Source organism: Myotis brandtii, unplaced genomic scaffold, assembly GCF_000412655.1.
Source record: "Myotis brandtii unplaced genomic scaffold, ASM41265v1 scaffold735, whole genome shotgun sequence".
Classification (NCBI taxonomy): Eukaryota; Metazoa; Chordata; class Mammalia; order Chiroptera; family Vespertilionidae; genus Myotis; species Myotis brandtii.
Genome location: NW_005370916.1, coordinates 1,030,968 through 1,045,048, shown reverse-complemented (window position 1 = coordinate 1,045,048; position 14,081 = coordinate 1,030,968). Strand labels below are relative to the sequence as shown.

Genomic DNA, 14,081 nt, shown 5'->3' with positions numbered 1-14,081 from the left:
TTGACCTTCAGAGAAAAAGTCAACTTTTCAGATTTCTAAGAAACTGTTGCACATGCCAGAAAGTAGTTGCACAAACTGTCATCATCTCTAAGAAAAAAATACCCTCCTTTTTCTATAGTATTTGTGTGGTGCCCAGCCTTTGGCAGTTGACTTAGTGTCACAACTGGTTCTTCTCTATACTGTATTCTTCCACCTCCTTGTTAACTTTGTCTTTCTTACCTTTGGAGATCCAAGATGAGTTGAACAAGGTCAAGGATGATATTAGCAAGAACATGTCATTTCTGAAAGTGGACAAGGAGTATGTGAAGGTTCTGCCCTCTCAAGGTCTGAGCTCGTCTGAAGTTCTGGAGAAGCTCAAGGAGTACAGCTCTATGGGTATGACTCTCTGCACATGCATGCTACCTACTTCAGTAACCTAGCTGGGCGGCCAGTTAATGTTTGTGAAGTTAAGAGCAATTCATCCTGCCATATCTCTCTCTCTCTCTCTCTCTCTCTCTCTCTCTCTCACACACACACACACACACACACTTCCAGTCTCACCCTCTCTCTCTCTCAGACACACACTCAGTCTCACCCTCTCTCTCACATGTGCAAGAAAAGAAAAGAAAGGTTCATCCAGATATGTAAATGCTCAGAAGGGCCTGTCTCAAATGTTGACTTTCATATTTTAAAATTTATATTTAGATTCATCTTCATCCATAAAACAAACAAATCTCAGACAGTGGAACTTGGTTCTGTTTCCTTTTGTAAGCCTGAGAAAAACAGATACATTTGTTCTTTGAAAAGATAATACGTGTAATAAAAATGAGTGACTTACTTAATTTCTCTATGCTTCAACTTCTGTCTCTCTGCAATGGGAATGGGAATACTTATTTGAAAGGATGATTATAGAGATTGAATAAGATTATACATGTAAATGTATAATACCCTGGTATATAGTAAGTGCTCAATAAATGTTAATTATTAACACAAATGCATGTTTGTTACACATTAAAGTCATATTATGAATACCTTTTTAAGTAGGCTTTTTAGTTTAGGATAATTTATAGAAAATTTGCAAAGATAATACAGAGATTTCCCATCTATCCCTTATCCAGCTTCTCCTGATTTTAACATTTAAAATAACATTCGTCAAAACTAAAAAATTAACATTGGTACAGTTCTATTAACTGAACTATAAATTCTCTTCTGATTTCACCAGTTTTCCCACTAATGTCCTTTTTTATGTTCTAGGACCCAGCCCAGGATACCATGTTGCAGTTAAAAAATACATTTTAGTCCTAGCTGGTATGGCTCAGTGGATAGAGCGTGTTGGCCTGTGGACTGAAAGGTCCCGGGTTTGATTCTAGTCAAGGGCACAAGCTTTGCGGGCTTGATCCCCAGTAAGGGGCATGCAGGAGGCAGCCGATCAATGATTCTCTCTCATCATTAATGTTTCTATCTCTCTCTCCCTCTCCCTTCCTCTCTGAAATCAATAAAAATCTATAAAAATAAAAAAATACATTTAAAAATGTTAAATGCAATGTGTTGAGCTTTTGACATTGGCTGGTACAAAATTAGGTACAGTCCAGGATTTATAGATGATATAAAGCAGGAATTAGCACTCTGAGACCTGTATATTAAGGGTTTCTGTGATTATGAGGTCTGGCTGCTGCCTTCCCTTCCATTTTTAAGTCACCATCCACTAGTATACTCTGTAGCAGCAGTAAATGAACAGGAAATGAAACCAGGTATCCTAATTTTGAAAGTCTGGTGGCCTCTGGTCTGAACATAGACCTGGTACAGAGCAGGGTCCTCTATGGAAAGAGGGAAGTCAAGCTGGCAGCAAAGCAGAGTTTGGCAGGTTGGTGAGATTGAGGGATTAGTCTGGATATTCACTACTCAGTCCTCTGCCCTCTTGTTGGAGCTGAAGATCTTTGTTTTGTGGAGCCCATGACTACAGTCTTTAAGTAGTGTGTTTTTGTAATAACTTTCTCACTACTCACTTTCAACAGGGCACAGCCATATTGTAGCAAAAGGACCTGAGACACCCACATTCACACATTTGTTGGTATAACGTACAGTGTGTGATGTGGAACCTCAGGCAGGAGATGGAAAGGTGGGCCTTGTATTCTGGTCAGGAATCTTTCCGGTGAGCTTTACCCCAGTGTTGACTGTTCTGATCCTGGATGGAGCAGCAGATGTTGCTGGAAGCAGGTGGCTAATTCTGGGTGGGTTTCCAGACTCTGTCTGAAGGAGGGGCCCTGAGGCTAAGCTGTCTCATTGTGGCTTGTGTAGTCATGGATTCAATTCCCTGACTCCAATCCTCCTGACTGTGTACTGCAGTTTCACTTTTTCTCTGCCACCTCTGCTCATAACAGTTCCCACACCCGCTAGGACTAGATCGGAAGGGCGGGAAGGAAGAAGGAAGCATTGCTGACAAGGTCAAGCTGAGCCCTGCAGAGAACATAGAATGATATATAGATGGAGGGAAATGTTTCTGCTGCGAGAAGGCAGTTGGGGAAGAGGACAGCATACTTATTGGACTTCATTGTACTAGGTGCTGTGGGTATCTTTTTCATATGTTGATACTAATTGATGACCTTTATTTTGCTGTGGTAGCTGTAATGGATTTTTTCTTTCTTGATATAATATAAAGACACCTTTGGGTTTCCACTCAAAAATTTTTTTTCTTTTGTACTCAAAGGACTTTCTTTGCATTTCTTCTTTTTAGACCCTACCTGTCCTCCTAAAAGTTTCTGCTTACTGACCCAGTGATGTTAACTTTCTCTGCAGACGTCATGTGGCAGGAAGGGCGAGCCTCCGGAGCGGTGTACAGCGGGGAGGAGAAGCTCACCGAGCTCCTCGTGAAGGTGATGCCCGGGACTCGAGGGGAGTGCGGTGGTCTGTGCCGGTTTATAGTACCTCACTGGTGTCTACTTTGTAATTAAACTAAAGTGTAGAAAGTTTCTCTTCACCCAAACAGGTGAACACATATAATATTGTCAAAGACATCTTCAGTCTGTAATAAAGTAAAATATTGTTTATGTTTGCAGGCTTTATTGACACCCTGTGTAGAAGGCAGATTAACAGGGAAGGTATTCCCAGAGTTTGAGATTAATATTAAGACACATTTTGTTTGATAAGAAGAGACATGGGAGAGAAACTTGGTTATAATTTCCGATACTACCTGACTCTCAAATCAGATGATCTGAGAATGAGTGTGGTTTCACTTATAATGAAAATACTTCTCATTTTTTGTTGACTTTAGAATTGTCTTTAGCATCTTCCATTTCTAGTCAGATTTAATTTTGAAATCCCACTTTGCCATATAAAATCGGCATTGACGGATGGTCTCTGAGATCTTTGTGTTTGGTTATTATAATCAGACGGCTTATACCGTACTAAGTGTAGGTTTTGCTCAGCTGTATCTTGACATAATGCTCCAACCTTATTTCCATGTTTAAAAATCCTTCTGTGGCTTCCTATCATCTACAGGATAAAATACAAGCTGCTTATGAGGCAGAAAATACCAAGTCCCTTCATGAGCCAGCTCCCACCTACTTTTGGCAAACACTCCTACTACTTTCCCATGTAAACACTACCTGTTGCCTTTTCTTTTTACAGAGTACACCTTGCTCTTATGTTGTTTGCTTTTCTCTCCTTCACTCCACCTGTTGTAAATGTGCATTCCTATTTCTCTCAAGGTTCCACTCAGCAGACACCTCCAGACCACTCAGGATGGTCATTATTCCCTCTTTAAGGCCCCTTACCTTCTCGAGCACACACATCTGGCATTGCACTTAGAACAATAGCTGCTTTGTGCCAGACACTCTACTAAGTGCTTTGCAATGTGTTATGTTATTTGCTTATCGCCAGAACCCTATCAGATCAGCACCTTAATTACCCTTTTAGCATATGAGAAAACTGAGCCTTAGAGGTTATTTGTCCTGAGATTACACAGCTAGAAGTGACAGGCAAAGCTTAACCTTCATACTGAGTCTGCTTGGCGTTGTAGTCTGTGCTTTTAACCACATTTATACTTCCTCTCCTACCACATTGTAAAATAATTTATTTGCATGTGTGTCTCCTCCACTGTATTTTGATCTTCTTTAGGTTGGGGGACATAGTCTACCATTTTCCAGTGTCTAATGTTGTGCCTAATACCTAGAAATTTTGGTTTAGTGTCCGATTGTTTGTCCTGTACAGTTTAATTGTCTTGCTTCATATCTGCTTGCATTCCTTTGCAGGCTTATGGAGATTTTGCATGGAGTAATCCCCTGCATCCAGATATCTTCCCAGGACTACGGAAGATAGAAGCAGAGATTGTGAGGATAGCTTGTTCCCTTTTCAATGGGGGACCGGATTCCTGTGGATGTGTAAGTATATGCAGGTGGCATCCAGTATTTTTTTTTAGCTTAAAATAGGAAAATTTATTTAGAACATTTTCCTTTTTTTATTACATAAATGATATGTGATTATTGTAGAAAGATCCAGATTAACAGCAATTTAAAAATACTGTTTGTAGCCCTAGCCAGTTTGGCTCAGTGGATAGAGCATTGGCCTATGGACTGAAGGGTCCCCGGTTCGATTCCAGTCAAGGGCACATGCTTGGGTTGTGGGATTGATCCCCAGTAGGGGGCGTGCAGAAGGTAGCCAGTCAATGATTCTCTCTCATCATTGATGTTTCTATCTCTCTCTCCCTCTTCCTTCCTCTCTGAAATCAATAAAAATATATTAAAAAAATAAAAAATAAAAATACTGCTTGTAGTTTTGTAATTCATAGAGTATCAACATTTTGGCATATATTCTTCTAGATAATCTTTCTCTTCAATTTTTTACTTTGAAAAACTTTACATTTACATAAAGCTGCCAGAATAGTTTAAAGAACACCCTGGATTCGCCTAATATATTTTGCCCTATCTGCTCTCTGCTTCCTTCTTTCCCTTCCTTCCTTTCTTCCATCCACCCACCTTCCTATCCATTTACGTATATAATTTGTTGAACCGTGTCGTAGTGATTTATTTTTATACTTTCTCATTTTAATTGAGCTGGAAGTTTACTTTCTGATTTTGCTATAAATCGAATATCATTTAGTTGGTTTAGGAATACAGGAAGATGGTATCATTTATATTTAAGACACACATGTTTCAACTATTCTTTTCAGTAAACATTTGTTAGTTTTCCTAAACTGTGATTGATAAACTTCTGTTTAGATTTGTTACTACAAACTAATACTGTCTTCCTAGAAAAAATGAAATCTCAGCTTATGCAGCATAGAGTTAGATTTAACCCAGCGTGCTGCAATGGTAACCTAGAGGTGCTCACCCTATCAGATACTTTTGTAATCAGTATAAAGTCTGCAAATTTAATTATCGAAGGGCCCATCCAAAAACAGTAACTTTTAATAGTTATTTTTTGTGTTTTTCCAGTAAGCTGTATTATTTTACTATTATGTTGGCACCATGGTAAATCAACATGTTCAAATATTCACTAGGTAACAGAACTGGTATTCATGGCATTCATTTCCCAAAAATAATTCCAAAATAGTTACAAACTGGACCAATAACGGGTTCTCGTATGGCATTTTGATGAACGGTGTGACATAGAGGGTAGATGACAATATACTTGCAGTATGTAGTGTTCTCCTGTGCCATTAGACGATGTCTTTTAAGAGACCAAAGGTTAGACAAGCACAAAACAGATTGACCTTACCCAATAAAGTTGAAGATAGAAGTCTTAAGACCCTGAAATTCTCCAACTCAGGATATATCCTAGAAAGACATGTGTGTATTAGGATAGATGTATATTCATAACAGCATTGTTCATGATAGCTAAAAAGTGGAAATAAATCAGATGTCTATCAACAGTAGGGTGGATAAGGAAATTATGTATGTTTCAGTCCATTCTAGTTGTTACTCAAATTGATGCCCAAATCGCTCCATTTTTGGCCAGTGGGAGCTTTCTAATTTCGGTTCCTGGGTCCTTTTGCATGACTCACGTAGTCTTTTACTAGTAAAGCTTCCATTCTTCCCCTTTTTTTGGACAAAATATTTTTATTATTCCATGTTCATCTTGTACATTTCTGCTCTAGACCCGGGGTCAGCCATTTGTGCAAGGAACCCTGGTTCATTTATAACTCTGTAAAATACTTACATGGTTTCTAAGTAAAATTTATGGAACAAGACAGATTTTAAAACAACTGGAAAAAGAATCCAGAGAGACAAATAAATAGAAAGTACAAAAGCAAAGTTAAGAAACATGAAGGGCAGATTGAGAAAGGCTAAAACAGGGTTTAAAGCAGCCAGAAAAAAACAAAACAAAACTACCTGTAAAGGTGTAACTATTAGAACAACTGATATTCTCAATAGCAGCCATGCCTAGGGCAGTTGGGGTAGATGAAAAGACTGGCAATGAGCTGATAATTGTTGGAGCTGTGTGATCAGTACAGGGATTTTATTAATTCCCTTATTAGTTGTGTCTAATTATATTTTAGTCTTCTATTGGGTTTTTAAATTTTGTTTACTGTATTTTTCATTCTTGAGAATTCTATTTGGTTTGTTCATTCATTCATTCAATCCTCACCAGAGGAGGAAGGGGGCGGGGGGTGGGGGGAGAGAGAGATTGATTTTGATCTGTTGCTTTAGTACATGCCCCGACCAGGGATGGTGCCCTAACCAGGAATTGAACCAGCAACCCTTTGGTGCACAGGACAGCGCTCAACCAGCTGAGCCACGTGGGCTGAGCTCTTCTTTTGTTTTTTAAATCTGTTTGGTGGTTCTTTATTGTCCTTTGGCTTATAGTTTATTTAAATATGTTGCATGTGCCCTGACCTGTTTGGCTCAGTGGATAGAGCGTCGGCCTGTGGACTGAAGGGTCCCGGGTTCGATTCCGGTCAAGGGCATGTACCTTGGTTGCGGTCACATCCCTGGTCGGGGGTGTGCAGGAGGCAGCTGATCGATGTTCCTCTCTCATCGATGTTTCTAACTCTCTATTCTTCTCCCTTCCTCTCTGTAAAAAATCAATAAAATATATTTTAAAAACATAAATAAATATGTTGCACGTAATTATTTTATACTAGAAGCCTGGTGCATGACATTCATGCACTTAGGGGTGGAGGGTCTTCTCAGCCCGGTTCGACTGACACCATTGCCACTGTGCTCGCCAGCCATCAGCCCGGCTTGTGGCTGAGTGGCCCCCCGTCTGTGGGAGCACACTGACTACCAGTGGGCAACACCTGTGAACGCCTGTCCCCTGGTGGTCAGTGTGTGTCATAGCGACTGGTTGTTCCACCATTCTGTCAATTTGCATATTACCCTTTTATTATATAGGATTCTTTTCTGACAATTCCATTGTTCATGGCCTTATCTTTCTGTTTCTGCTGGTTTCACTCGTGTTGTCTTGCATCCTTATAGTTGTGTTTTTTATTTATTTTTTTTACTATAAACCACTCATTTTCCTGGGAACTTAACTTTAAGGCCTAGATTTAAGTTAAGTTCTTCCAGAAAAGGTTTGTAATTACTTCTGTCAGTTGCTGGGAAGTACTACCACATTGGAACCAATTTTAGTCCAGTTCATAGCTTATAGTTTTGCACTACAGAGGTAGTTGAGTTCAGACCACAAACTCACATAAAAGCTGCCTTTTTATACATGGTTTAGAAATCCTTATTTTTCTTTACCTGAGCAACAGCAATTTTTCTTGATGTCCTCTTCTGTACCAGTGGGATTTTTTTCTTGTACCCCTCAGATTGTGGGTGTAATTCCATTTTTTTTTTTCAGCCATCTCCCATTAGCCTCCTTACTTTGGGCAGGTCCTAAATTTATCTCCTGTTCTTTTTTTTTTTTTTTTAAATATATTTTATTGATTTTCCCACAGAGAGGAAGGGAGAGGGATAGAGAGCCAGAAACATCGATGAGAGAGACGATCAGCTGCCTCCTGCACACCCCCCCCCCCACCCGGGGATGTGCCCGCAACCAAGGTACATGCCCCTGACCGGAATCGAACCCGGGACCCTTCAGTCCGCAGGCTGACGCTCTATCCACTGAGCCAAATCGGTCAGGGCTATCTCCTGTTCTTGAATGGGCGCGGGAGTTTAAGGACTCTTGGGATTGGCAGCCACCCTCAGAGTTAAAGCCAGCTTTGGCACTCACTTATTTTGTAGGATTCTTGATTTTGTTTTGTTTGCAGTTTCAGATACTCCTTTACGTTAGCTCAGTGGCAGATATTAAAAAAAAGTAATGTTTTATCAGGTTTTTAAAAAAATGAATCCTCACCTGGGGATATTTTTTCCATTGATTTATTTATCTCCTGTTCTTTTTTTTTTTTTTTTAAATATATTTTATTGATTTTCCCACAGAGAGGAAGGGAGAGGGATAGAGAGCCAGAAACATCGATGAGAGAGAAACATCGATCAGCTGCCTCCTGCACACCCCCCCCCCCACCCGGGGATGTGCCCGCAACCAAGGTACATGCCCCTGACCGGAATCGAACCCGGGACCCTTCAGTCCGCAGGCTGACGCTCTATCCACTGAGCCAAATCGGTCAGGGCTATCTCCTGTTCTTGAATGGGCGCGGGAGTTTAAGGACTCTTGGGATTGGCAGCCACCCTCAGAGTTAAAGCCAGCTTTGGCACTCACTTATTTTGTAGGATTCTTGATTTTGTTTTGTTTGCAGTTTCAGATACTCCTTTACGTTAGCTCAGTGGCAGATATTAAAAAAAAGTAATGTTTTATCAGGTTTTTAAAAAAATGAATCCTCACCTGGGGATATTTTTTCCATTGATTTTTTTAGAGGGAGTGGAAGGGAGGGGGAGAGACAAAGAGGGAAACATTGATGTGAGACACATCGATTGATTGCCTCCCGCATGCGCCCTGAGCAGGCTGGGGGATTGAGCCTGCAAATGAGGTATGTGACCTTGACCAGAATCAAACCCATGACCCTTTAGTCCAGGGGCCTAACCACTGAGTCAAACTGGTTAGGGCTTACCAGGTTTTTTAGTTTCAGGTAGGAGCGTTGCCCAAGGTATATAATCTGTATTGCTGGAGATAGAAGTTCCATGATTGTTTTGTGTGTTTTTCCCATGTGAGAGACCTTTGTGTACTTGAAAGCCTCTCTACCCCTGAATCTCTTCCCTGTTTTTCCTAGGTTACTCAGCTGTTCCTTAGGGAATACGATTTCCAAACAGATTGCCACCCAGCCCTGTCTTTCTTCTCTGGACGCTTTTTGGTTACGACAGCCACATGGACATAGTTCTCCAAGTGTGGAGGGACATTGATCTTTCAGTCTCTGTCTTACTTATCTGGGTTCACTGAACTTATCTTAAGCCTTTCCTCTAAGTCAGACTTTTTATTCTCAGCCGTGTTTATTCTGTCCTTTCTGCTCCTAGTTCTGTATCGGTGCTGGTTGGTACTATGTTTTTTTTTAAGTTTGCAATCTCATTTTGTTGTTTCAATGTCCAGCTTTTCAACTCTTTTCTGGAATTCATGATCTGATGATGTTGACTTGTAGTGAGAAACGGTTATGAGGAATGTCCTTCTGCTCCTTGGGTGGTTACCGTTGGAGTTGGCTTTATTTTGCACGCTACTTTTTTCCTTGTATGTTTGCATCGTTGCCATGCCATTTTCTTTCATCTTGGCTCATGCTTAGGTGACTCTCTCTGGACATTCTGTTTGTTCTGATGCATGGTGGGTGATTTCTTGTCTGAGAGCATTTGGTTGAGGCAGGATTCAGCTAAAGCTTTGTTACACCTGTATTTCAATATATCTAGGTCTCATCTTCTGATAGTTTGTTAAAAGTTAACTATACCGGAGTTCACTCTGCCTAGTTGGAAGGTAATAATACCTGTTGGGCTTTGATTATTTCTTTAACCCATCTTGTATTTCTGCAGTCTCCACTTTAAAGAATCAGTCCAGATGTTCTCTCCGCATTTTGCTCTTTCTCCCTAGCTGCCGTGTCTACCACTCTCATCTGAAGAGCAGGAGAGAAGATAAGGAAACCCCTTCCATTTGCTTCTCCGAAGATTTGGGAGTATTAATGAGAATGGTCAGGATTTTTCTGAGTTGCTTGGATAACTTCCAGGGCTTAGAAGAGGGAATATGTATTGTGTTTTGCTCTCTGCTATGGATTGGAAACTTGTTTCTTCCTTTCATTGCCAGTATTTGAAGTTTATTGCATCAGATTATATCTTGTTCCTCCTTTGGTTCTTATTACACGTTGTTACTACTGTTTTTCTTTAGTCTTCCAGGTATTGGGAGGAAGTCCGTGAAGTAGTTTTAGTCTTCCAGAAGTCCAGCGCTAGGGTATTTGTACTTTGTTTTTGCGTAGGTACAACTAAGCCATGTCTCTCCTGTTACAATCTTCTTTAGTGGATGTGTCAGGGCTCAGGAGAAGGATGGAGTCTAAGATCTCCAATCTCTTCTAAAGCTTAGACTTTAGACTGAAATCTCTGGGATCATTCAAGTTCTCAGTCTCTGTCTCTATCTCTGTATATGTCTCTGTCTCTCTCTTGAGGAGCTGCTTTCAGTGAAGAAAGTTCAGAGGTGGGGGACATGAAGACAAAGCCTAAGGGCTGGGCTGTCTTTAGACTATTCCCATTTAAGGTATTATACTTCTTGTTCTTTAGCCTTCAACTTTTTTCCTTTTATTAACTTCATTTGCCTCAAAATGGATGAGAGGGGACTATATACCAAAAGAAATTAGGTTGCCAAGGAAACTGGATTATGCAAATGTCAGTAAGGCCAAACATCACTTAAAAGAAAAATTTCGAAACAGGTCATGTCCTGCTCTTGTTTTTGACACACATTTCATTTGTTAGAGTGAGAATTACTATAAATGTTAAAAGAAGTTGACTAACATAACAAGTAGTGATTGAAGCCTCTTACTTCACAACTAAATTTTCATTTCCCCTTGGGTGCAGGGGGAGGAGGGAAATTGGAGAATCTTTAAACACAGAATTTGGGGATCAGAAATAAGAATTAGAAGTAGAATTGAGGTATCCCAGCTTTAATAGTAAAAAATACACTGATATTTGCTTAACAAATATCGATGTTGATTTGATTAACTGTTGAACTAAATATAGGACATGTGAAGTGAGTAACTAGGGTTTGGAAATATTTTTGCTTATGTCATTACTCGACCTTAGTAAGAGATGGACTCCCTGGAGACTGACTTTGCTGGTGCTTTTCCGACTTGCTTCACAGCTGGTTTGACTTCTCATGTGACATTCTGAGGTTTTATGCTGGAGCACAGGACATGCTGCTGATTTGCAGAGCTGACCTCAGCTGTAAGCACTTTTGTCTGCTCCAGCATTGAAGTGCAGAGACTACACACAAGTGTGCTATGCCCACGCTCAGTGCATTACTTTGTGGATGATGGTCACATGTTTCATGAAGACTTCCTGAATCAAAAATGATTCAACTTTTCTCAGCTAACCTTCCATATAACTCCTGACTACTGGGATTTGTTATCCAATGCTATTTGTCCTATATGTGGATATTATTTTAGGAAGTTTCAGTAATCACCCTCTCTCATTCTGTCTCATACTTAGCTACACTAAATACAAAAACGTAGGAAGTTTTACTTCTTATCAACAGATGCTAATGGATGACATTGGGTGCATCACTTTAGTCTCTCATCAGCTCAGTTTTCTCACCTGTGTAATGAAAAAGCTATATAAGATCCTATGAGTCTTTGGAAATGGTAAATTTAAGAAAATATCCACCTAGCTCAGTGCTATGGCTTTTCTTTTTCGGCTTGTTTTAAAATTATTCATTCTTAGATGTTATCAAAAGATAGCCAGGTGGGTATGATATGCCTGTGTTAGTCATGGCTTACTGAGAGTCAACCCAGGCATTAAGGGATGTTAATTGGGGGTCTGTTAGGTGTCTGCTACGAGGCTTGGTGCTAGGAATATTGTCATGAACAGATTGGCCCTCACCTTTATGAGATTGTAGTCCCCTGGGGTCAATAGGATGACTGAAATGACTGCTGAGTCTTTTTGTTGCCTGTATCAGAGTTGCTAGACCTCGCTTCAGGAAAACATTTTATTTCATTTAGAAACATTAGGATTTTTGTTTTGATTTCAGATAACAAACTAGGTAGAGGCTTCTTTTTTTTTTCAAACTTGTCAAAAACCAGAAGTTCACTTTGGAATGCCTAATTATCTGTTCTTGGTCTTCTAATGTATTGCATAGTTTACTAGAATTGTAACTTCACAGTTTCACGATCTCAGTGGGTATTGAAAATGTAAATCAAAGTCAATCCTGATGATTTTGAATGCTGTAAAATGCCCTATCCTATCTGCAGTTGGGGGAATTAATGTGGAAATGGATTGTGCACAGATCTGGGCAGATGTGCAAGTTGTCCAGACAGCATGGAGCTTCTGCTCATTGTTAGTTAGTGTTTTTGCTCTTCTGAACCCAGTGTGGGCTTAGCAAGCAAAGCCAAGTTTCCCTTCTGGAAGACGTAACAGTGTCTGCCCTGTGGCACACAAGACCTTACCTCTTTCTGTACCAGCCACCATCAACATCAGGGCAGGCTGATAATTACCCCTAACTTCCCTCCACAGATGACATCTCTCCTTTTTCACAGGTGACCTCTGGGGGTACAGAAAGCATACTGATGGCCTGCAAAGCTTATCGGGACCTGGCCTTAGAGAACGGGATCAGAACTCCAGAAATGTATGTATGTGGGGCTGTGTCGTTCTCCCGACCCCCTGCTGAGATTTGTCTGGAATGCTGCTGCCTAAAGCACCCTGACTGCTTTCAGCGTCTTCTCTTCCTTTGGCAATTCTAGTCCTCTTTCCTCCTGTCCTGTGTTCTTGACTCTTATCTCTTCACATTCACCAAAATCCTAAGTGGATTAGCCAGTTAATTTTCAAAATCCCCCCCCCCCCACCCTGACCCCCACCTCTCCTTTATAAATGGTACATATACTGCAAGCAAAAATGAGATCCTTTTTCTAAGTGACAAGACTACATCTATGAATTCTGTGATATTTATTATAAATCATTTGGAGCCTGAGGAATGCTCTCTGTTTACATTAGTTCATTGAAAGTTATATTACAGGCTGCTTTGGGGTTCCCCTAAGAAAATTTCAAGCTAGCTTGGCTGGTGTAGGTCAACGGGTGAGCATTGACCCAGGAACCAGGAGGTCACCTGTTGGATTCCTGGTCAGGGCACATGTCTGGGTTGCGGGCTCAATCCCCAGTAGGGGGCATGCAGGAGGCAGCCAATCGATGAGTCTCATCATTGATGTTTCTATGTCTCTCTCTCCCTTCCTCTCTGAAATTAATAAAAATATATTTAAAGAAAAAAAATTTCAAGCTAAGGGTAGTTTTATGGGATAGAAAATTCTTTAATCTTTTTGAGGTTTACCCATATTGCCACCCCATAGATTTTTGTTTTGTTTTGCAATATATTTGTATTGATTTCAGACAGTAAGGGAGAGGGAGAGAGAGAGAGAGAAATATCAATGATGAGAGAGAATCATTAATTAGCTGCTTCCTGCACACCCCCTACCCTGGATTGAGCTTGCAACCCGTGCATGTGCCCCTGACCAGAATCAAACTTGGGGCCCTTTAGTCCGCAGGCCGACACTCTATCCACTGAGTCAAACTGGCTAGGGCCCACCCCATAGTTTCGCTATTTGGTTGCATTTTTTTTTCTGTAGACCCTCTCCTTGTACAGTGTGTTTATACATTATTTGGGTTAATGTTTTTCCCACAAGTGTCAGTGACTAGGACTTGGTTGCGCATGATCTCATGCTGCAATTCCTACTTAGCCTAAGAGAATAAATCAGGCTACCATCTTTCTTCAAGCTAAATCTTTAGTGCTTGGTACTTAGTAAGAGAGCTTTTTCTCCATTAAAGGGAACAGGTTAATTGTAAGAGTGGAACCATTGAGGGAAGTCTGAAAGCAAATACTTAACTATGACTCAGTTTCCTTTTTTAATACTATTTGAAATGCTACTTCCAAGTGTGCAGTGCAGATGGGGATTATAGTTTCTTATAGGATCGTGGTCTTTCAAAGGTGGAGGGGACCTTTGATCTGATGCTTGGCTGCTGCTTTAACAGCCCTGCCTCAACCTGTACCGTGTCAGGAAG

At 40.5% G+C, this 14,081-nt stretch overlaps 1 protein-coding gene across 1 annotated transcript in view; it reads left to right on the top strand.

Moving 5' to 3' along the window:
- SGPL1 (sphingosine-1-phosphate lyase 1) overlaps positions 1 to 14,081 on the top strand; it is a 57,484-nt gene that overhangs the window by 32,811 nt on the left and 10,592 nt on the right. The window contains exons 4-7 of the mRNA XM_005882707.2: positions 228 to 375; positions 2,776 to 2,852; positions 4,230 to 4,358; positions 12,569 to 12,657. Of these exons, the coding sequence (XP_005882769.1) occupies positions 228 to 375; positions 2,776 to 2,852; positions 4,230 to 4,358; positions 12,569 to 12,657 (443 nt within the window). The remainder of the gene's footprint in view (positions 1 to 227; positions 376 to 2,775; positions 2,853 to 4,229; positions 4,359 to 12,568; positions 12,658 to 14,081) is intronic.